General features: G+C 38.8%; 1 protein-coding gene across 4 annotated transcripts in view; it reads left to right on the top strand.

Moving 5' to 3' along the window:
• The first annotated feature begins 230 nt into the window (after nucleotides 1-230).
• SCAF4 (SR-related CTD associated factor 4) overlaps nucleotides 231-23,730 on the top strand; it is a 59,873-nt gene continuing 36,373 nt past the window's right edge. For all 4 annotated transcript variants that reach the window (XM_057545022.1, XM_057545021.1, XM_057545023.1 and 1 more), the window contains exons 1-3: nucleotides 231-722; nucleotides 22,366-22,449; nucleotides 23,347-23,391. In XM_057545022.1, coding sequence (XP_057401005.1) covers nucleotides 693-722; nucleotides 22,366-22,449; nucleotides 23,347-23,391 — 159 coding nt within the window. In that variant the 5' untranslated portion in view covers nucleotides 231-692. The remainder of the gene's footprint in view (nucleotides 723-22,365; nucleotides 22,450-23,346; nucleotides 23,392-23,730) is intronic.

Below are 23,730 nucleotides of genomic sequence, written 5' to 3'. Positions count from 1 at the left end.
CCCTCTCCGTGCCAGACTCCTGGCCCTGGGATCCCGCGCTCTCCGGCGCCCCTCTCAGGGTCCCAATCTCTGGGCTAGCCAGACTTCTCGGCCCGCGGCCGCAGCGGGCGGGAAAGCGCTCAGTGGCCCAGCGTCACGCGCTAGCAGCTGGGCGGGCGGCGCGCGCGCACGCGCGGGGCGGGGCGGGGCCAGCGTGGGCGGGGCGGGGCGGGGCGGGGCTGGAGCCGGGCACAGGAAGAGCTGGGAGGCCCGAGCCGTCCCAGGGTGCCCTGCGCGGCGTGGACTCGGGCAGCTGCCGCCATCCCGCTGGCGAGGGGGAGAGAGAGGCCCGCCCGCTTGCCGGTCGGGCCAGTGTGGGCCAGTGCGTGAGGGCGCGGGGGGCCGTGTCAGCGAGACGCAGAGCGCAGCCGCCACCACCAAACGGACATGTTGGAGCCCAGGGCCGCCGCCGCCTCTTTTTCCTCATTCTCCGAACGGGACTGAGACGGGGCCCGCCACCCCGCCGCCTCTGCCTCTGCCTCGGCCGCCCGCCCCGCCGCCTCGGCCGCAGCCTCTTCCTGCCCGGCCTGCAGCTCCGCAGCTCATCGTCTCCTCCGGCCGCTCAGGCCCGGCCGGTTCCCCGGCCCCGCTCCGCCGCGGCGCGAGGTCTATGTGACCGGCGGGCCCGGAGCAGCCGCCGCCGCAGCGCGAACATGGACGCCGTCAACGCCTTCAACCAAGAGGTGAGGGGTGCTTGGAACAGGAGGGTGCCGGGCCTGCCGGGGAGTCGGGGCGTCGTTTCTCCTGCCGCCGGAGGTTTAAAGCTTAGGTCGGGGTGGGGACGCTTCCTGCCCCGGTTCCGGGGCGGCGGGGCCTGCGCGGAGCGGCCTGTGGCCCGGGGAGGTCGCGGCGGCCGCGGGAGCCGACCCCACACCCCTCCCCCACCTCCCACTCCCGGGCGGCGACCTCGGGCTGCCCCTCTCGCCCCCTTCCGGCCTCCTCCAGCCCGCGTCGGCGCCGGTGCCTCTAACTTCGCTCCCTTTCAGGTCCGGGCGCTCTCGCTCTCTGCTCCCAGCCTCGTTATTGGCTTCGCGGTACCGGGAGCCCGCAAGGGGCTAAGAAAGAAGCGCGGGCGGGCGTAGGGGGCGGGGGGAGCCGGAGCATCTGCTGGTCGCAGGGCTGACGGAGCGGCGGCCTCGGCTCTCCTGTTGCTTGGGCCGCGGCGCGACAGCGGCTGGACTCTGATCCCGGGTCGGGGAGGAGTTGGAGAGGGTGTTCATCCCCCTCCCCCGGGATTCCTACACTTGGGAAATGGGCTTAATAAACGGGGCTCCTTATCCTACCGAGTCGTGAACCCAACTCTCTTATGGGCTCTGTGGCCCCAACGTGACACCTAAAAAGTTGAATGGGAGAGAAGAGTATTCGCTCCGCCTTAGACCGCTAGAATGCTGGCTTTGGCCTCCAGTCCCCCACCCTCGCACCCTTCTCGCGGTAGTTAATCCTCGGCTCCCTTCTTTGGGAACATTTACATGTGAAAACCTCCCAAAACCGGGAACAAAGCTGCCTGCCGCCCTAAAGCTCTCTGGTTGTATCTCCAAACATTCCAGGTACTGTTTTTGAAGCGTAGAGCCCACACATTTCTATTTTTCAGAATCGATTTTAAGGGAGAGGTCTTGACCATTGATGATTTAAAATGTAGTTACAGAATGGAAACAATTGTCATGTGTTGAGTTGGATTATCTTCCTTTTCCAAATACTGAAGATAAACCCAGCACTGAAGAAGTCAGATGTAGTAGTGTAGTGCTAGAAGTCTTGGGATAGCGTTAAAAACTTGCTGCATCTCACAGTGAGATTTTTGTAGTTTCACTTGTGACAGAATTAGGGTGCAGTAACTTTCACTTTGCAGTGCTATAATATCGTACCCTCCACTAACACTGCAGTTAGCACCGTTTATTGCTTTATCAATTATCCTAGAAAGGATTTGTCTTCAACTGATGGATACATAACATGTCTTAACTGCAGAAGTTGGGCAGTGTCTTGTAAAGTTCAGTATTGATTATTTTCAAAATGACGAAATAGTATTTTCTGATTTTTGATGGCTAGAGAATTTGTGATAGTGCCCCAAAGATTTCAGGGTTGGAAGTTGACTTTGTTTCCTTAAGGCAAAATGCACTGGAATGTTGGCTTCATGAGGGCAGGGAGTTTCTGTTCTTTGCTTCCTCCCCCCCAGCATAGCACATGGTTGGCAAATACTTGTTGAATGAATGAGAATTTATTTTTTAGAAGATAAGTACATTTCTTTCTCAAGATAAAAACTTTCTGAATGGTTTTAACGAACAAAGAGGAGGGTTTTTAGTGTATTCTTAAGATCAGAAGAATTTAATTCTGATTGAGACATTTAATTCTGATTGAGACATTATGGAAGTTCACATTAAGCACATTATTAAGCAGTGTCTTATGTTAATTTTGGAAAAATGTCATCAGTAGTTTTTACTTTGAAAACCAAAATTAGGAATGATACTCCTTGAAAAAGGAAAATGGTATTTTAACCTTTTAAAATGTACAAAGTGAGAATTTTCTTATCATTGATCATTTTCCTTTTTAAATAATTTCTATTTCCATTCCTAGCCTTTATCACTGCAAATTGCATTATGTTAGGTGTATGTTACCAATTCCAACTCTCTTCTGCCAGACTTTCTTCCCCAAACACTTTTTTCTGGACAAAATAGTCTGACTTTAAAATCCATCTCCTTGTGCCTGCCTGATTGTAGTGCTTCTCAGTTAATTCCCCCCATTCATAAAATGTTATTGATTCGTTCAAATCTGTAACTTCAAATCTCCCAAATCTTCATTTTACAAACTTCTGAGAACCTGCTTAGCTGTAAAGCTGTGTCCTTAATACGATGGCACTACTACTGAGGATCTCTGTCCCATAGGAGCCTAAACTAATAGAGGACACAAAACTTAGGCAAGTAGTTTTAATATGGGATAGAATGGCTTCCTTTGGGGCCCTTGTAGAGTACTGTGGGATGGCCGAGGGGGTTTAGACTTGGGCGGAGAAGAAAGTTGTCAGTCTCAGGATTTCCGAAGGTGTAGGAAAAGTAATTCAGAGGCTACAGTGGTGAGAAATAAGGAACAGTAGTTTGACTCCTGAGACTACTGGAAAGTAAGAATCATTAAGGTATCAATAATTTTGGGTCTGACAAGTTTCACATCTCTAATGTGTTTGAATTCCATTTTTTTTGTCCCGGCCGTGGATAAATTGAAGGTTTTAAGTAGTGGAGTGATAATCAAAATACTGCTTGATTTGTAGTATATATTGTAGAAGGCAGAGGTTTGGAGAAATTTGGTGGGTTGGAGACTGAGGTAGGAGAAGCAAGTAGAATCTGAACTTGGCATGTCTGTAGAGGGAGTAGAGAGGAGGGGAAGGATGTGGACCAGAAGAATCCATGGACTTGACATCTGGTAGGTTTAGAAGCACCTTTTGCCCACACATTCTGAGTGCTGGGATAGGGGGGATGCTGTTAACACGACAGGCAGTCATCAAAAGTATATTTAGTGGAGGGGAAAATATGCTCGATTTTGAACAGTTTGAGTGGAACAGTCATGTAGAAATTTTTGGCAGGCAGTTGCTCATGTAAGACTCAAACTTGGAAGCAAGAGTTAGAAGGAGACATCAGGGAGTTACTCTCAGATGTACCCTGGAGAAAATTGAGAGGGGGAGACAAAGGAATTAATATTTAATAAGGATCTATATAGCATGTCCGTCACTTTATATATACATATCTAAGTTAATACTCCTACAACCTTGCGTAGACATCCATTTATAGGTGAGGAAACTGATTTTCAAAGAAGTTGAATAATTCTCAAGGGCATACTACTAGTTAATGGTAGAGCTGAGATTTGAATACAGATGGTCCCCTCTTAATTGCTGCCTGAAGATAATATTTTATATAATACCAGGGGAGTGGTCACAGGTTAAGACTTAAGTAAGAAAAAGGCCACAAAATTTTTTGAGGGTAACGGAATCTGTAGTTTAAAGTTGAATGGTGATGGGAGAGATAAGGAAATAAGAGGTAGCAAATGTAAAGTAGTTGGGGTTTTTTGTTTGTTTTTGTTGTTGTTGTTTTAGAATTTTGGTTGTGAGGTATTCCCAGGGAAAAGTTGCTTCAAGGATGAAGGGAAGGAAGAATAATTAACAGTGCAGTAGGCACTGGTGCTAGCCCTTTGGTGTGTTTATATAGTGTATATATAAAGTCTTAACCTAAGTAAGTGGTGTTCAAGCCCTGGTCTCTATTAGATGGGCATAGAAGTTAAAGCATGTTGAGGGAGGGGATGTGCAAAAAAAAAGCATAGTTTAAAGCAGCTAGAGGGATTAGTTAACTTAGAGCAAAATTGTGGATGAGAGGAAGGGGACAGATCTGAGGCACAGGTAAAAGAGGTCAGTATATCTGTGATAAGAGAGGAAGGAAGATAAAAAAGACAAGGTTATTAAAGACATTTTGACAGGACTTTTATGGCAAGACACCGTGTTAAGTGTTGTAAAAGATGGAAAGATGAGTAAAAAAAAATCAGTGATACTTAATTGTGTTCTACTATGTTTATATACACTCCTTAATACGAAGGGTTTGGTAGTTCATAAGTTTGTTGAATGGATAAAGGTTATAGATAGGATTTTTTAAATCCGTAGATTGCATTTTTAGCCTTTAATCAGTCTTCTCTAAATCCAAAAGAATAGCTCTTCCCTCTCCCTCACTTTTTTTCTTTTTTGGCAGCATCCGTGATTTTAAGTTGTTTAAAGTACAAAAAAAGTGCAGAGAATATAACAAGCATCGAGAGTTGTTATTATTTTATGTGTTTTTAATTTTAAAATAAAGTATTATAAAGTCCTTCTTTCCTCCCATCCCCTCTATCCCCCCCCCCGCGTCAGAAGCAATCAATAAATGAATTTAGTATAATATCAGTCTCTGTGGTCCTTAAACAATATAATATTCTGTATTTTGATACACATGAGTAGTATATTGAACATATTCTGCAGTGTTTTTTTGCTTAAACATTATTAATACTGTATATTAAGATTTAGTTCTTTCTAACTGCTGTGTAGTATGCTGTTATTTGAATAGACCGTATTTTATTTATCTGGTTCCCCAGTTGATGAACATTTGTTTCTCATTTGTTACTGACAAACATTGCAATGAACTTTCTGAAACATGTCTCTTTGTGGAAGAGTTTCTCTAGGACAGCTGTTCTCAAACTTTGGAGTTTGGCTCCTTTAAACTCTTAAAAGCTGAGGACCACAGAGAGCTTTTGTATCTGTGGGTTATATCTTGATATTTACCATATCAGAAATTTAAGCCAAGAAACACATTTATTAAAAATAATGTACCTATTACATGTTAACATAAATAACATTTCTAATGAAAAATAACATTTCCAAAACAAAAAAAATTAGTGAGAAGAGTGACATGGTTTTATATTTTTGCAAATCTCATTTAAACTTACATTTAATGAAACTTGAATTCTTGTATCTACTTTTTCATTCAGTCTCTTCCATCAGGTAGCCTCTGGAAAACTGCTGTATACTTGTGAGAAAATGAATGAAAAGGGCAAGAAATGTCTTAGTATTGATATGAAAACAGTTTTTACCTCACAGACCACTGAAAGGAACTCAGACACCCTCTTCCCCACACCGCCGCCCCCAACCCCCAGGATCCTGGAATTACTCTGTGAGAACTACCGTATCAAGGTGGTATGCATATAATGCTACTTTGAAGTGCAGGAAGAAAATATGAGTGTTTTTATATTTGTGTTTATCTTTAAAATCAGACAAATTAAACTTTATGAGTAATTTTAATACATGAATTGACATTGCTGCTCTTATTCACTTGGGCTGTCAGTCTTGAATCATGTTACTCTAAAGGAAGAATTGAGTTCCACATCTCATTGGGGAGCTTGCCACTCTTCCTATTCCCACTGGAAATTGTTCTGTATGAACTATTGTATATTTTACCTGTTGATTACTAGGCATGATTGTCTTCTAGAATTTAGGTCATATGATGAGTATTGTATGTTAAGCATTTTTTTTTAACCTGTAATGTCAGTCTGGTTGCTTTTTGATCATTCCTTTCTTCTTTGAGAGGTCTATCTAAAGGAGTGGACAAAGATTTGAAACACGGTTCTTACTGTGTGGAAGAGATGTAGAGGACCAGGGCAACAGAAGTAAAATTGGAGGTTTCTCTTGACTCATTTGACAATGTCATGATGTTAATCACAGGAGTTGGGATATTAAAAGTTATAGTTTTGTTCCTCTGCTCTTTCTTGACTCAGAGAATTGCTAATCTCTGACAACAGTAGAGGTCTGGCTTTATGGTGAGTGGAATAAAGCTGGCTCTTAAGAGCTTTCTGTAGCAGGATTTATCACTGATGTTCTTGTTGAAAATATTCCTCTCCCTAGTCTCTCATTTTGTTTAGTATTTTGTTTCAGAAAAATGTGTGGACATAACGATAAGGAACTGATTCAGAGAAAAATTGGAGTAATGGAAAAGTTGGCTTGTAAATCTTGTGAAACAGAATTCAGGAGATAAAAGTACCTAATAAAAAGTTGACAAAATGGTAGTTGGTTTTTGTATGTGTATGTTTTGTTTGTTTTGTGGGGTTTTTTTGTTTTGTTTTTGGCTGCGTTGGGTGTTTGTTGCTGTGCACGGGCTTCTCGTTGTGGAACACGGGCTCTAGGCGCGCGGGCTTCAGTAGTTGTGGCACACGGGCTTAGGTGCTCTGTGGCATGTGGGATCTTCCTGCACCAGGGCTCGAACCCGTGTTCCCTGCATTAGCAGGCAGAATCTTAACCACTGTGCCACCAGGGAAGTCCCTGTTTGTGTATGTTTTTGTGGGAGTGTTTTTTTGTTTCCCAGGTACAAATTGTAGGTTGCTCTCCTCTGACATGGAGCCCAAGTGAATATAATTCACTTAATCATTACAGGAAACTTTTTTTTTGAGGCATAGTCGATTAACAATATTGTGTTTCAGGTGTGCAGCGTAATTCCGGTTTTTTTGCAGATTATATTCCATTATATGTTATTATATTATTACAAGATATTGGGTATCTCTGTGCTATACAGTAAATCCTTGTTGCTTATCTATTTTATATATAGTAATTTGTATCTGTTAATCCCATACGCCCCCCCCCCCCATTTTGGTAACCATAAGCTTGTTTTCTGTGTCTGGGAGTCTGTTCCTGTTTTGTACATAGATTCATTGTATTTTTTTTAAATTAATTTATTTATTTTTGGCTGTGTTGGGTCTTCGTTTCTGTGCGAGGGCTTTCTTTAGTTGTGGCAAGCTGGGGCCACTCTTCATCACGGTGCACGGGCCTCTCTTGTTGCGGAGCACAGGCTCCAGACGCGCAGGCTCAGTAGTTGTGGCTCACGGGCCTAGTTGCTCCGCGGCATGTGGGATCTTCCCAGACCAGGGCTTGAACCCGTGTCCCCTGCATTAGCAGGCAGATTCTCAACCACTGTGCCACCAGGGAAGCCCCCCATTGTATTATTTTTTAGATTCCATATATAAGTGATATCATATGGTACTTGTCTTTCTCTGACTTATTTCACTAAACATTCTCTAGGTTCATCCACGTTGCTGCAAATGGTAATATGTAAGTTTTTATGGCTGAGTAATATTCAGTTGTGTATATATACCACATTTTCTTTATCCATGCATCTGTTGATGGGCACTTAAGTTGCTTCCGCGTCTTGGCTGTTGTAGATAGTGCTGGTGTCGAACGCTGGGGTGCATGTATCTTTTCGAATTAGAATTTTTGTTTTTTCTGGATATACACCCCGGAATAGAATTGCTGAATTATGTGGTAGTTCTAATTTAGTTTTTTAGGGAACTTCGGAACTGTTTTCCATAGTGGCTGCACCAATTTACATTCCCACCAACAGTGTAGGAGGATTCCCTTTTCCCCATACCCTCTCCAGCATTTATTATTTGTAGACTTTGATGATGGCCATTCCGACCCATGTGAGGTGATACCTCATTGTCATTTTGATTTGCATTTCTTTAGTAATTAGCGATGTTGAGCATCTTTTCGTGTGCCTGTTAGCCATCTGTGTGTCTTTGGAAAAATGTCTATTTAAGTCTTCTGCCCATTTTTGGTTTGGGTTTGGTTTTTTTGATACTGAGTTGTATGACAGGTAACTTTTCTATAGCTGTCTGTCTGCATTTAAAATTCATTTCAGATACACCTTGATAACATGATAGGAAAAAGGTTGTTACATAAATGATGAACTTTTAGTGTTATTGATAACATTTGTTGAGATAATATGTGGAATCTTTTTTTTTTTTTTTAGCATACTTCAGAGCAACAGCATGCAAATTTAATAAGCCTAAAACAAGCTACGCTATCTTATCAGGTAGTATATAGGATAAGCAGCTTAGCTATTAACAGTTGAAATTCTGGTAGAGTTGGTAATAGTTAAATTTGTATTAGGCCTTACCAAGATCTGTTGAGAGCTTAATCTTGAAGAGACATGTCTACATTTCTGTGTTAATAGTAAGTGTAATTAAAATGTACTGTCATGATTTTTTTTTGAGAACTAGAAGATTGCTCAAACAGTATTGTAATTTATTATGCTGCAGTCACCTTGATCCTTTTCAATATTTGCATGGTTTGTCGATTACTTTTTATTGTGTTATAGTTAGAGCTCTTTATTGGTGCTTGTGAATTCATGGATAAATACATAGAAACTTTGATAATACTGACGAAGCATTGTACAGGTTAGTAGTGAATTCAACAAGAAATCCAGTGAAACTCTGGAGTTAAGAATTAGAAGCCAAGCCACTATGGAGAACAGTATGGAGCTTCCTTAAAAAACTAAAAATAGAACTATACGACCCAGCAACCCCACTACTGGGCATATACCCTGAGAAAACCATAATTCAAAAAGAGTCATGTACCACAATGTTCATTGCAGCTCTGTTTACAATATCCAGGACATGGAAGCAACCTAAGTGTCCATCGACAGATGAATGGATAAAGAAGATGTGGCACATATACACAATGGAATATTACTCAGCCATAAAAAGAAATGAAACTGAGTTATTTGTAGTGAGGTGGATGGACCTAGAGTCTGTCATATAGAGTGAAGTAAGTCAGAAAGAGAAAAATAAATACCGTATGCTAACGCATATATATGGAGTCTAAAAAAAAAAAAGGTTATGAAGAGCCTAGGGGCAGGACAGGAATAAAGATACAGACGTAGAGAATGGGCTTGAGGACACGGGGAGGGGGAAGGGTAAGCTGGGACGAAGTGAGAGAGTGGCAAGGACATATACACACTACCAGATGTAAAATAGATAGCTAGTGGGAAGCAGCCGCATAGCACAGGAAGATCAGCTCAGTGCTTTGTGACCACCTAGAGGGGTGGGATGGGGAAGGTGGGAGGGAGAAGCAAGAAGGTGGAGATATGGGGATATATGTATATGTATAGCTGATTCACTTTGTTATAAAGCAGAAACTAACCATTGTAAAGCAATTATACTCCAATAAAGATGTTTTAAAAAAAAAAAAATTAGAAGCCAAGTTTTGGATTGGGGGGCGGTTGGGAGATAGCAGGGCTCAGTGAAAAGTGGAGGGCCATCCAAGTACCCCTTGAAAGTTATAATTGGTGTTTGGATAATTGTGATTTTTGGTGTAAATCCATGTGGGTCACTTGGAAGAGATCGTAGAGCAGTAGTGTACCTAGCATATTTGACATCCAGAGCAGAACTTTCTTTTTCTTTCTTCTTTTTTTTTTCTTTTAACACATTCCTCTTCTACAACAAAACTATTCTCAGAAATAATCATGAAATTGGCCAGGAAAGAAATTTGAACTTCATGCCGGTTACAAATAAATACTACAACAAAGAGAAGTAATTGATTAATATTTTTAAATTTCATTAATACTTTTTTGATAAAAGTAGAAAATTTTATCTACATCCTGCTCTGTCACAGTAATGAATAATAATATTCCTGTTTCTTTTTAAGCCTTAACTTCTGCATATTTGTCAATGATTGTCAGTTGATTTTCACAATATTTGAGTTCAGTAGACAGTTATAGTCAGATTTAGCAATTTTATCTTCACCTGTAAGTGACTGAAAAAACATTTCTCATTAATTCTAATTACTAAAGGTTGTATGTGAAGCAGCACATATACAGTAGTTGGGACGTCTTAAACATAAGGTTTCCTTTAGCAGAAATTTAGAAAAAGCTCACTTCACAGTAAATTCTAGAAATCACAATACTGTCCATGTCTTTTTTTGGCATCGATTCTAGTGACTTACAAATGTCCTCTCAGTCAAAAAAATTTCACTAAAATATTTTCACCCAGAGTTTCAATGTAAGTCTCTATTAAGATTGGTGAACATCTTTGAAATTATGTGTAATGGCATTCTCCGTAATTTTTGTTCATGGATCATCAAGCTTTGTGTTTCTTTGTTCAAGACTAATTCTGGCTGTTTTTTAAGTATTTACACCAGAAAAAAAGATATATCAGGAAAGAAGAATTGCAAACAGCTATCATACTTTAAACGTACCATTTAAACATAATGAATACATATACATAGGAACTACAGAATTGGAGATGTAAACTGACCCTGAGGAGAGTGCAGGCTGTCCTGAACCTCTTTGTAGTCATTCTCCAAATGAACAGGTGTAGCGAATCTGCATGTTCTATGCACTGATCATATAACTGGAAGGTTTCCTAATGAAATTCCGCATAGAATAGATTGCTTATTAAAGGATACATAATAAAAATGTACAGATTTGATGCTTATGTATTAAAAACTTATCAGTTACCACAGCAATAGTTTAAAACAAGAATCTCAGTCAACAAAATGTTTTAGGGGAAGGAATATTTTATCCCTGATATTATTTAGAATTGCTAGTATTTGGTGATAAATAAAACAATTCTCAGACAGTTTTATTATTTTATTTAGAGTCTTTATAGACAATTCACCCACTTTTTGCCTTCCCCTGGGTGGACTTTTCCCACTGCCCCTCTCTAGGTGTGTTATTACTCTGGAGAGCAATAGTTGACTAACCCTATAGTCTGTAAATCTTTTTCTGCAGTATCCCCTAAATATCTTTATGCACTTTACCATGAGTATGCCACTTTATTCCTCCTTTTGTCAGAGCTTAGTTTTAGCTGATGTAGAATTATAATACCCTGCTTAAAGGAAACCTATAATAAGGAAATTTATGGTAATATTGCTTTTAAGCTTTTAGGAAACAAAATACTCTTTTAAACTTTAATGGTCATATATTATCTAGTTTACTGTAATTAAGAGTTGCTGGATGATATATCACTTTAGAAAGGACAGCCACATTTGGGATTCAGAGATACGTTCAAATCTTTATAAAGGCCTTAACCATTTCTGAGTAAATATAAGAGCATATTTTATAAAGTTAGGGGTTTTTTAAATATATGAAATAATCCAAAATGGGCAAATCCATAGAGATAGAAAGTAGATTATTGGTGTTGGTATGGGGGAGGAATGGGGAGTGACTGCTAATGGGTATGGAATTTCTTTGGGGTGTAATGAAATATTCTGAAATTAAATAGCGTTGATGGTTGTATAACTCTGAATATAGCAAAAACTACTGAACTGTACACTTTAAAGGGGTAAGTTTTATGGTATATTAATTATATCTCAAAGCTGTTTAAAGAAAAACACCAAAAAGTCAGGTTTTAACACCATTTTCATTGTTTTGTTGCTTGATCTGATTTTCTATCAGGTTGAAAACAATATCTCTTAGCTACTGAGTGGCTCTGGAAGTTATTTTGTTGATCCTGAATCCTAAGTTTGTTCAAAGGATATCTTTAGTTTTTACATGCTATTTTAAGAAGTAATCCAGTGGAGCCAGTTCAAGGGAAGGACAGGAAATGAATCCTGCATTTGCTCATTAAATACCAACCAGATGCCAGCATACCGGTTAGGTGTTTTATATATGCCTTTACCTTCCTTCCATTTTAGAGGTAAGGAAACTGGAGGGGTGGTGTGATTTGACCAGAGTGCTGTAAGAGGCTGCCTGAGCCCAGTCCACAGCCCCACATGGCTACTCTGAAGTTTTTTGAGCAGCTGATCTTTGTCTACTGTATTGTTTATGAAGGGAGAGGGCTCTCTAAACAACTTTTGTATATTTGAAGCAAGGTAGCAAGGCACTGTAATGTATATTTGTGGAAGGATTCGCCAAAGTTTAAGAATGATGAAGTTTGGGAGTTTTTAAGTCATCCACAGTAATGCAATAGATACAGTCAATGTTTAAAACTTAAGATATGCTTTTAGGTGTTTATGTTTCATTTACTAATTTATACTCACAATTAAAATTTTAAATTAGGGATTTTATAAATGTTAACATTTTCAGTTTTAATCCCATGCTTTTGTATAGATCTAGTCATTACAACTTTGTGGGGAGAAAAATAGGTATAGATAAAATATATAATATATGAGATAATTTTTTTTCTTCTAATCAGATGATTTTATATCCTGGAACAAATTTTTATTTCTTTGATTGACATCTGGAAGGAACTATTTAATTCATAAAAATGTTTTATGGGGGCTTCCCTGGTGGCGCAGTGGTTGAGAATCTGCCTGCTAATGCAGGGGACACGGGTTCGAACCCTGGTCTGGGAAGATCCCACGTGCCGCGGAGCAACTAGGCCCGTGAGCCACAACTACTGAGCCTGCGCGTCTGGAGCCTGTGCTCCGCAACAAAAGAGGCCGCGATAGTGAAGAGGCCCGCGCACCGTGATGAAGAGTGGCCCCTGCTTGCCACAACTAGAGAAAGCCCTCGCACAGAAACGAAGACCCAACACAGCCAAAAATAAAAATATAAATAAATAAAAGATTACTATTAAAAAAAATGTTTTATGGCCAACTTTGGTTGGACACAAAGTTTAGTGAGGCATAGTAAAAGTGATTTTGAAACCTGGCATCTGTGTTAGTAAAGTAGAGTAATGGCATGGTTAAAATATTTGGCATTTCCTAAAATCACATCCTGACCTATTTCTCGAACAAGTGAAAAGGAAGGAGGTGAGGATTGATTGCAGTTCAGTGAATCAAAATGGAGGTAAGGAATAAAAAATGACGTGTTGTAGTAAGTGGAGCTGAAGGAGTTAAAAGCCATGATTCGGGGGAGGCAGCCTTGGTTCTAAAGTAAAAAGTTTGAGTGAAGGGTAGACCCTTGGAAATTGTAAGGGAGTTAGTCTTAGGTGAAGAATAAATTAGGGCATACTTTGAAGCAAGGTTGCAAGTGAGTTTTCAGAAATTAACTACTTAGAAAATTAGTCCTGCCAGCAGCAAATGGTAATAGAATTAGGGGCTGGTGATATAATTAAAAAGTGATGAAGTTTAAACTCCTGTTTGCTATATTACTATATTCTATTTTTGTAAAGCATGTAGAAATGTAAGTAGTTAACTTGAAAGTGGTTTCATATTTAATATTAACAGTATATATTTGAACTTATATGTGTGTATTTTGTAAAGCATTTCTCTAAATTCTGGAACCAGGAGAAAAGTTTATGTGTTTGTGGGAAAGTGTAGTAAGGTAAAGAAATGTAGACCGAAGTATGAAAAAATTTTTAAACTCTTTAAACTTGAGAATATTATTTGCAGCTTTGTTGTTTGTGAAAATATCTGGTTTGGAAGCTTCAGAAGTCTGAAAAGTGAATTTTATGGAGAAATAAATAGAACTATTTTGTAGTGTTTAAGTCTAAAGACCCCGCTCTGTAGGAGCAGGAGAACAGTACAGTTTCTTTTTCTCATCTCTGTTTTAAAGAGCCATGTAAATTTGCTCTGTTGTTAGGTATATTTTGTATTAATGCCAGACCTGTCTTGTCTCCAGACATTCCTCTAAGCAAGTGGAAAATTGGTTAATTATTTGCGTTTCAAAGGATTTGACTCTCTGGAAAGTAAATACAGTTTACATGGGAGTAAATCATATATCAGTAATTAAAAGGGATGCTTTCTTTAATGCACAGATGTCAAAAATATATTTAAGAAATTTTTCAGGGCTTCCCTGGTGGCGCAGTGGTTGAGAGTCTGCCTGCCAATGCAGGGGACGCGGGTTCGAGCCCTGGTCTGGGAAGATCCCACATGCCGCGGAGCAACTAGGCCCGTGAGCCACAATTACTGAGCCTGCGCATCTGGAGCCTGTGCTCCGCAACAGGAGAGGCTGCGATAGTGAGAGGCCCGCGCACCGCGATGAGGAGTGGCCCCCACTTGCCACAGCTGAAGAAAGCCCTCACACAGAAACGAAGACCCAACACAGTCAAAAGAGAATAAATAAATAAATGAATAATTAAAAAAAAAAAAAGAAAGAAAGAAATTTTTCAGATTTGGGTTTTATATGCACAAAGGCTTCAGTTATAAAGATTTAAAATGGCAAATTTTATTTTTATTTTTAAAATTTTGTTTTAGCAATTTTGAAAAGTTGTATTAAAGGTTTACAAGGCATTGATTTAAACATAACTGTTTAACTTCAAAGACACGATTTACTCCACGGACAAGTTGTACCTGATAATGATGATTCTGTATATTTATTTACAGTCAAGTTGGAGAAATGCATTTTTGTGTCTCAGACACAAAGTTTTTCATTGTTAATCCATGAATTTTAATTTTTTCATTTTAAAATTAATGCAAATTTTGGGACTTCCCTGGTGGTCCAGTGGTAAAGAATCCGCCTTCCAATGCAGGGGACACGAGTTCGACCCCCGGTCGGGGAACTAGTATCCCACATGCTGTGGGGCAACTCAGCCTGCGCACCACAACGAAGATCCCAAGTGCTGCAACTAAGACCCGAAGCAGCCAAAAAAAATAAAGAAAATAAATAAATTAAATAAATATTTTTTAAAAAAGAATGAGAAATCACAACAAAATAAAAAAAACTTTAAAAGTAAAGTTTATAAAAACAAAAAAATAAAATTAATGTGAATTAGGTAAATTTAAGCTAGAAAATAAGAAAGTATTCTACCAAATACCATTAATATTTTAGAGTATTTCAGTATTTTTTTCCCTTCCACTTGTGTTTGGAAACTTTATATATGGTTACCAGATCTTTTTAATAACATGAATTATTTTCTAATTTTAAAAGTCATCTTGGGAAATTTGGGAACATCTGATTATTGTAGATTTCTAAAAGTGGAATTGTTGGTTTAAAAGATATAGACTTTTTTAGTTCTTTGCTTCATGCTAATCTACACTCATGCCAGTTAGATAATTGAAGAACTGTATCTCATTGTCTTAATTTATACCTTTTTGACTATTGATAAGACTGAACTTTTTTTTTTCTATATTTATTAATTAGTTTGGGGTTCTCTTTGTTAATTGAGTTACTCTCCTCTGTGCAGTTTTCAGTTTTATTTTATCTCTTACTGTTTGTATGTGCTATTGATTAACTCATATGCAATATTCTGCTTTCAGGTAGAGTGGCATAATGATACTTGTCTAGCATGTGCTTGGCTTGCAGCTCCCCTTTCCCTGCGTGTCCCATCTCTCTCTCCCTCTCTCCCTCTCTCTCTCTCTCTCTCTCTCTCTCTCTCTCTCTCTCTCTCTCTCTCTCACACACACCCACACACACCCACACACCCACACACCTGTTCCCCCCCATCACATTAAATGCCCAGTATTAAGAAAGTATTAGCTTTGGTAAAGGCATAAAATGAAATGCCAGGTAAGAAGGGACTGTAAACTATCCCTTACCTAATTGTTCTAGCAGTAAGTATTTTACGGAGCTATCTTCAGGCTATAATTAGATGGACAAAAAAGCATCTCTGCGGAGATGATGATTTTAAAAGATTTTTCCACTAAGTTTTGTTCTGTTAAATTTAATGTGTACTTTTATAAAATATATTTTACAAGCAAACATTTAAGTTATGTTGGCTTTAACTCTTGATTTGGTTGAAGCCAGTGTATCAGATTTGATGAGTCAAATGAACGAAAGATGAGAGAAGACTGTAGACTTGAACACTTTGATATCTTCATCTGTCAGAAGGGAGATTTGAGTACCAGCCTGTTACTGTGAGTGTATGCATTTCTTTTTGGAAGCATTCAGATTTTTTCCTTAAATTGAACTTTGTAATTGATTAATACCAGGAGCTTAAGCCAGAATTTGTCATCTTGGAGGTCATAATAGCAAAGGAAGGAACACTAGATATAATCAGTATAATTCATTATAAAAGAAAGTTAAGGAAAGCAAATACTTAAAAGTTTAAGGGGGGGTGGATGGTAGGAGTAAGTATCCCATTGAAAGAGATTCTATCTAGAGATATCTAGTCACTAGGAGCCAGAACAGATTCTCACAGGCCAAATTAAACATTTTTCTTTTGTAAAGTTTGTTTGTCTAGTGATGACTCTAAACCAAATATTTCAGAAAGATATTTGTCATGATTTCATCATGAATAAATTTTAAAAATACATAGATAGGATGAGAGTATTGTTAAGTGAATTTTAGCTGGCTGGCAGGGCCCAAGGAATATCAGATAAGGTCATCCTACAAGTAGGTCCTGTTCTTTTTAGTTTTTAAAAAACCATGGTGTTGGAGGAATGCCATATAAAGTAGGTTCATGAAATTTACAAACTGATTGGAATAGCTGCTACATTGAAAACAGAAAATCATTTCCAGACTACCTAAGTAGATTGAAAGGACTGTCAGAAACCAACATAAAGTCAACATGAAGATCTAGTTTTGATAAAGATTCCAGTGAAAACAGTCTGAGGGTTTCAGTTGATTATAAATGTGAGTTAATAATGAATTAAGCACTATTTTTAAAAAATAATAAATGATCTTCCCTACCCCAGGATGTCCATGTTCTGAATCCTAGAACCTGTGAATATGTTTCCTTACCTGGCAGAAGAGACTTTGCAGATGTGATTAAGGGTTTGCGTTGAGATAATTATCCTGCATTATCTGGATGAACCCAGTGTAACCCCAAGGGTCCTTCCTTGAGAGAGGCAGGAAAGTCAGGCAGAGAAAGTGCTCTGACAGTGGAAGCAGAGGTTAGGGAAGAGAGAAGATGCTATGCTGCCAGCTTTGAAGATGGAAGAAGCAGCTATGAGCCAAAGGAATTTAGGCACCCTTTGGCTAGAAAAGGCAAGAAATAGATTTTGACCTAGAGCGCCCAGAACGAAGGCAGCCCTGCCAACACCTTGGTTTCAGACTAGTGAGATTCTTTTTTTTAAACAAGGTACAGTTTTATTTATTTTTAAATTTATTTATTTATTTATTTATTTATTTTTGGCTGTGTTGGGTCTTTGTTGCTCCGCGCAGGCTTTCTCTAGTTGCGGCGAGCGGGGGCTACTCTTCCTTGCGGTGCACGGGCTTCTCATTGCGGTGGTTTCTCTTGTGGCAGAGCACGGGCTCTAGGCATGCAGGCTTCAGTAGTTTTGGCACACAGGCTTAGTTGCTCCACGGCATGTGGGATCTTCCCGGACCAAGGCTCGAACCCATGTCCCCTGCATTGGCAGGCCAGATGCTTAAACACCATGCCACCAGGGAAGTCTAAAGATTCTGACTTCTGGAAGTGTTGTTTTAAGCTAATGTGTTACTGCAGGAATAGGAAACTAATACAAAAGACAATCCACTAGATTCTACAGGAATATATCTGAGCCCTGTTTATTTTGGTTTATCATACTTAAAAGGAATTAGCCAGGATAGTCGGATCTAGAAATCGTATCATTTGGCTAATAGTTGAAGAAGATAAGAGAAGGGGAAACATGCTTAGTTATATTTATTTTATCACATGAGAAAGATCACTGTTGTTCTGTGCTCCAGAGGCAAAACTAGAACAGGAGAGGGAGGGAAGGTTATCAGAAGGGAGATTTGGGGTCAGTACAAAGAAGACTGCTGTAACCATTGGGGCAGGTTAGTTATGAGTTATTAAGCCTGTGGACTAATATGGGACCTGCCAGGTGTATTGTGAAAGCAGTTCTGAATTTGGTATGAGTACTGGATTACATACTAAGGTGCTATACAGCATTAAAACTCTTTGATACTACTGTATTTTCAGTATAGAGAAAATTTCTCTAAATTCAGTTAGCACTTGAATAGTAGATGTAATACAAAAAAGGTATTATGGTAAGCCATAACAAAGAATTAAACTCGAGGTGTGTGTCAAGATTCCCAGGGCGTTATATACCTCTATTTACTGAGCCATTTATATGTCAGGTACTAGGCTAAGAGATTTATATACATTATCTCATTTAATCCTAACAGTCTTATGAGGTGAAATGAGTACTACTAATCCTTTTTTTCAGATTTCAGAAATCCTTGAAATTTAGAAAAGGTTAACTAAACTTGTCAAAGTTTATACTGTTAATAAATAGCAGAGTATCATGTTACTTTGACTAACCCCCAAACACTATGAATTCTACAGGTGTCATGGGCCAAATATGCTCCTTCCTTATCTTCTTTTGAAACTGTTCTTTATTGATATAAGGGATCATTGTGCGTGATTCTTCATAATTTTTAGAATACTTTGTAAATCAGGCACCCAGCAGAACAGTGTTCATATTTAGTATTTTCTAATAGTTATTTAGCTGGTGACAGCAAAAAGACAAACTCATATCTGTTGCTGACAAGTATTTTTTTCTTACTAAGGCTTTCTAAGGAGGTTTTGTACCTTTTGGGTCCTACTGCTGCTATTATTTTATATAACAGAATTGCATGGTTTTCTCTGGCTGCTTTGACACATTTGTTTTCTTTGACAGGTTACATTAATTCTGAATGCAGACCTGTAATAACAGGGAGAACACTGCACCTAGTGATGTTTATTGAGCACTTGCCCTGTTGCAGATGATATACTAGTCGTTCCATACACAAAAACTAATTTATAGTATTTGACCTTGCCAAATACCTTTAATTTCTGTTATTTTCCTGGTGTTCCTTTGTGCAACCCCCTTCTCTGTACCACATTGAAATACTTGGTATACCCTAGTTAATTATATCATCTTTGTTCTCGTCTTACTCATCCTCATGGCTTTGATTCTGTGACCTTTCAATTTCTAGCAGGACCTCTTCTTTGTTCAAGATGCATTTTCCAGTCTGCTGAAATCTCTACCTGAATATTCAGTAGGCATGCCAAATTAAATTCAGTATGTCTCATCGTTATCCCTGAATCAATACAATATACGTATAGACAGGCACAGATGCCTACTTGATATTTTGTCTGTATTCCCCATCATAGTTAATGGTCTCTGCATGTATTTAGTCAATAAGCAGCATTGTATAAGGAGATGACTATGCTATTAAGGATTGTAAGCTTTAAAATCAACAAATTCTAGGCCAGACCCATTCCCTGGGCATCATCTCAAAATAGGTGTAACAGTCTATGTTAATTGTTAATATGATTAAATAAGATAATGTACCACCAAAGGTAATTCTTCCTTATACATAAGCACTCAGTGTTGGTTCCCTCCTCTTTTCCTGAGTTGTGCCTTCTTTAGTGGAATAAACACCCTTCCTCTGTCTCTTAGATGGTAGCACTTGAATGCTCTCTTGCTGTTCTATTGCCTGTAGCCTGTATTTTAATTTTTTTAAGTAAATTATGATTTAAGTATAGACTGTGGAGCGTTTCATCAGAAGATAACAGTGGTCTGTCTTCTGTGCTCAGTCTGTTTTGTTTTGTTTAATATGGGGAGTTCCCTACTGCGGAAATAATCAAGAAGTGCTATTTGGGACATTAAATGAATATTAGCTCTAGCTTAGGCTTCATTGAAATATGATTCTCTAAGCTTTTAATGGCCAGAGAAGTAGTTCTCACTGTTGCTTATTCTTTTTTTTTTTTTGGCTGTGTTGGGTCTTTGTTGCTGCACATGGGCTTTTTCTTGTTGCGGCGAGCGGGGGCTACTCTTCGTTGTGGTGCTCGGGCTTCTCACTGCGGTGGCTTCTCTTGTTGTGGAGCACAGGCTCTAGGCGCGTGGGCTTCAGTAGTTGTGGCACGTGGGCTCAGTAGTTGTGGCTCGCAGGCTCAGTAGTTGTGGTGCACGGGCTTATTAGCTGCTCTGCGGCATGTGGGATCTTCCCAGACCAGGGATTGAACCCATGTCCCCTGCACTGTCAGGCGGATTCTTAACCACTGTGCCACCAGGGGAGTCCCACTGTTGCTTATTCTTAAGATCCATGTGTAAACTTTTTTGTATCCCCTTTCTCTGCTTTAAGGTCCAGAGAAGGAAATAGGACCACGGTAATAAACAACTGTCTTAATAACTTTTATAACTTAGAAATGGGCAGATCATGCCCTTTTATAAAATGTGTGCTGTATATTTCATGCAGTGTTGATATTTTTCAGTTTGTGTTGAAGTTGAAATATTTTAAATCATTTCGTATTTTCTCATTGGTTTTTATAGTTTCAAAGATTACCATCTCCCTTCTAATTGTTTTTCAGTTAGTGAGCCTTTATTCTCAAGGAGAATTTTAATTATGTTGGTAAATAAAATGATAAAGAATGACCTTATTTACTTAATCCCTTTTTAAAAAATGAATTTCTCTGTTAATATCTTTGTGTTTTTCCCATTTTCTGTATCTTAGTATTATTTATGGAAAAATTCTACCTTTCTCTGCTTAGGCAGAGTATGTATCTGGTTCTTATATATATATATTTTTTATTAATTAATTTATTTATTTATGGCTGTGTTGGGTCTTCGTTTCTGTGCGAGGGCTCTCTCCAGTTGTGGCAAGCGGGGACCACTCTTCATCGCGGTGCGCGGGCCCCTCACTACCGCGGCCTCTCCCGTCACGGAGCACAGGCTCCAGACGCGCAGGCTCAGCAATTGTGGCTCACGGGCCCAGCTGCTCCGCGGCATGTGGGATCCTCCCAGACCGGGGCTCGAACCCATGTCCCCTGCATTGGCAGGCAGATTCTCAACCACTGCGCCACCAGGGAAGCCCTGGTTCTTTTTTTTTTTTTTTTTTTTTTTTTTTCCACAGATATGACCTAGGCTTGCAGCCTCCTTTTTTTTTTTTTTTTTTTTTTTTTAATTTTTATTTATTTATTTATTTATTTTTGGCTGTGTTGGGTCTTCGTTTCCGTGCGAGGGCTTTCTCTGGTTGTGGCAAGCGGGGGCCACTCTTCATCGCGGTGCGCAGGCGTCTCATTATCGCGGCCTCTCTTGTTGCGGAGCACAGGCTCCAGACGCGCAGGCTCAGTAGTTGTGGCTCACGGGCCTAGTTGCTCCACGGCATGTGGGATCTTCCCAGACCAGGGCTCGAACCCGTGTCCCCTGCATTGGCAGGCAGATTCTCAACCACTGTGCCACCAGGGAAGCCCAGCCCTGGTTCTTATATTGATTATATCTTTCATTGCATACTTTTTCTAAAAATTACTGTTACCGTTGTCTGTAGTCCATTGTGTCTGTAGTTTTGAAAAGCTGTGAAAATTCTGTTGCCAGGGAATTTAAGGTATGTTGCCAGGTAGAGCTATTTATTCTGGGAAAGGAGACTTTTGTTCTTTAGGGTAGCCTCTTAGTAGTGGTCTAGTAAAGATGGTCTATGTCTTAGGGGTTCCATACTTGAAATACCAACATTAATTAGAAAGAAATGGAAACATGGTTCATATAAGGTTGATAATGCTCAGGAAGCCCTGAAACTTACTTCAAGATGTATTTTTAGAAGAGTATGTGTGTGTCTATGATTAAAACAAAACAAAAACAAGAATTTAAGAAACTAGATATAAGCTTAATGTCTTTTATCTTTGTAACCCTCTATGGGCTGTCATTATATCTTGGTTGGATTTAAACTTTAGGGGGAAGGAGTATGCATGTGTGGTTAAGTCTCCTGTGAGCACCTGATTGTTGGATTTACTGTAGTGAGATTTGTTAAATATGGTGTCATTTTTATTCCTGACTAAATCAAGAAATTGTGAATTCAAGCTTTATAATGGCATGTTAAATTTCTTGCCTGATGTAATACATGTGTTTCTCCAAATGAACGTTAGAATTATTTGAAGTTCTCCAAAATCTCAATGAGGTTTGGAATGAAATATTAAATATTGAGTCACAGTATTGCTGTTTTCAGTACAGGAACATGGTGTGTTTGTTTCCATTCAAATCATTTTTGAGTTCTCCAGTAAAGTTTTGTAATTTTTTCTGTTACAGATTTTATAAATATTTTACCTTTTTCCCCCTTTTTTGCTACTTTTAATATGATTTTTTCCCATTGTATTTTCGAAGTGGTGATGCCAGTATGTAGGAAAGCTCTTGTTTTTCTTTGCTAGACGAATTATTAAACTTAGTTCCAAAAGTTTATTATTCTTTTAGTTAATATATTACAAATATATTTGTAGAACTGAAGGATTAACCTCTAATTTTACTTGTAATTAAACCATTTTTTTCCTCTTTTTCTGTTTTTTAAGCTCTTTTCACTTATGGATATGAAACCTCCCATCTCTCGAGCCAAGATGATTCTCATCACGAAAGCTGCTATTAAAGCTATTAAGGTAAGAGTAAAAGAAATATATTTAATTTGGAAAATGTTTTTGAAATTTTGAAAATGTTATTGTTAAATGTGAGAATTCATCTTGTGAATTAGTTCAGGCCTGAATCGAAGAACACTAACCAGGTTTTGCTGAAAGTACATAATAATACAGTATGGTGCATCTACATTGTAACGTATTATTTCAAAACCTGTTTTGTTGTTAGTATTTCCCCTTTATATTTTTTAGCTTTACTGAGGTATAATGGACAGATTCAGTAATATCATGTAACAGAACACGATTTGATACACGTGTACATTGTGAAATGATTACCTCAATTAAGCCAATTGACACGTCCATCACCTCACATAATTGCCTTTTTTGTGTGTGGTGCTAAAAAAAGTTGAACTCATTGAAGTAGAGAGTAGAATGGCAGAGGGTTTTTGTTTTGTTTTGTTTTCATTTAATTCTTATCATAAATCAGTGGAGTATTAGCTTCATTTTTATTTAAAAACCTTGGACTTCATGAAATTAAATGTCTTACCCAGTCACACCTTAAATAAATGAGTCTCTTTAAAAACTGCATTATTTAGTTCCAGTTCCACTGTTCTTATCCCTCTCATAAAGTTCCTTGATAAACTACTTTATGAAGATTTACTGATTAAAAATCTAAGAAAAGGACCTTGTGTTTGGGGGAATTTTTGTAGTTTTCTGTTTTAGTTTGTAGTTTCTTTATGATTTGTTAAGATTTTTTCAGTTGTTGACTACGGGTTGACTATGGATTATTTCCCATGTTTTTTTCAGTATTATCTTGGGAATTAATTCAAATTGTGCAAATTTCAAGATTTTTAAGTATTTTCTAATTACAGGAAATGTATCAGTATGTAAACTGGATAATGATTTTCTTTTCATTCTTTTCAGCTTTATAAGCATGTAGTTCAAATAGTAGAGAAGTTCATCAAAAAGGTAATTATCCATTTATTTATTACCTCATTTTAGTTGTGATTAGTATTTGTAATTTACTTTGTAAATTGTAATTTGGATAATTGCTTCTGAAGCCACTCTACAGAAAAGTTGTCACTAGAAGTTCTTTTTAATCACTAGAGGTTTTTTTTGTTTTTTCCTAACAAAACAAAAATTTATAGCAGTACTGTTGATTGAGCACTTACTCTGAGGTAGGAGTCAACAACAGTCTCTTCTCTGCTGAACAGGACTCCTCCTTGAGCCTGATGTGCCTCCTCTCCCCTTTGCCCTCTCCACTCTCTTGACATGTAACTCCTCTTGGAGTACTTCAAATGAAATCAC

This window comes from Balaenoptera acutorostrata, chromosome 4 (assembly GCF_949987535.1).
Source record: "Balaenoptera acutorostrata chromosome 4, mBalAcu1.1, whole genome shotgun sequence".
NCBI classification, from domain to species: Eukaryota; Metazoa; Chordata; class Mammalia; order Artiodactyla; family Balaenopteridae; genus Balaenoptera; species Balaenoptera acutorostrata.
This window is presented reverse-complemented; position numbering and strand designations above follow the sequence as displayed.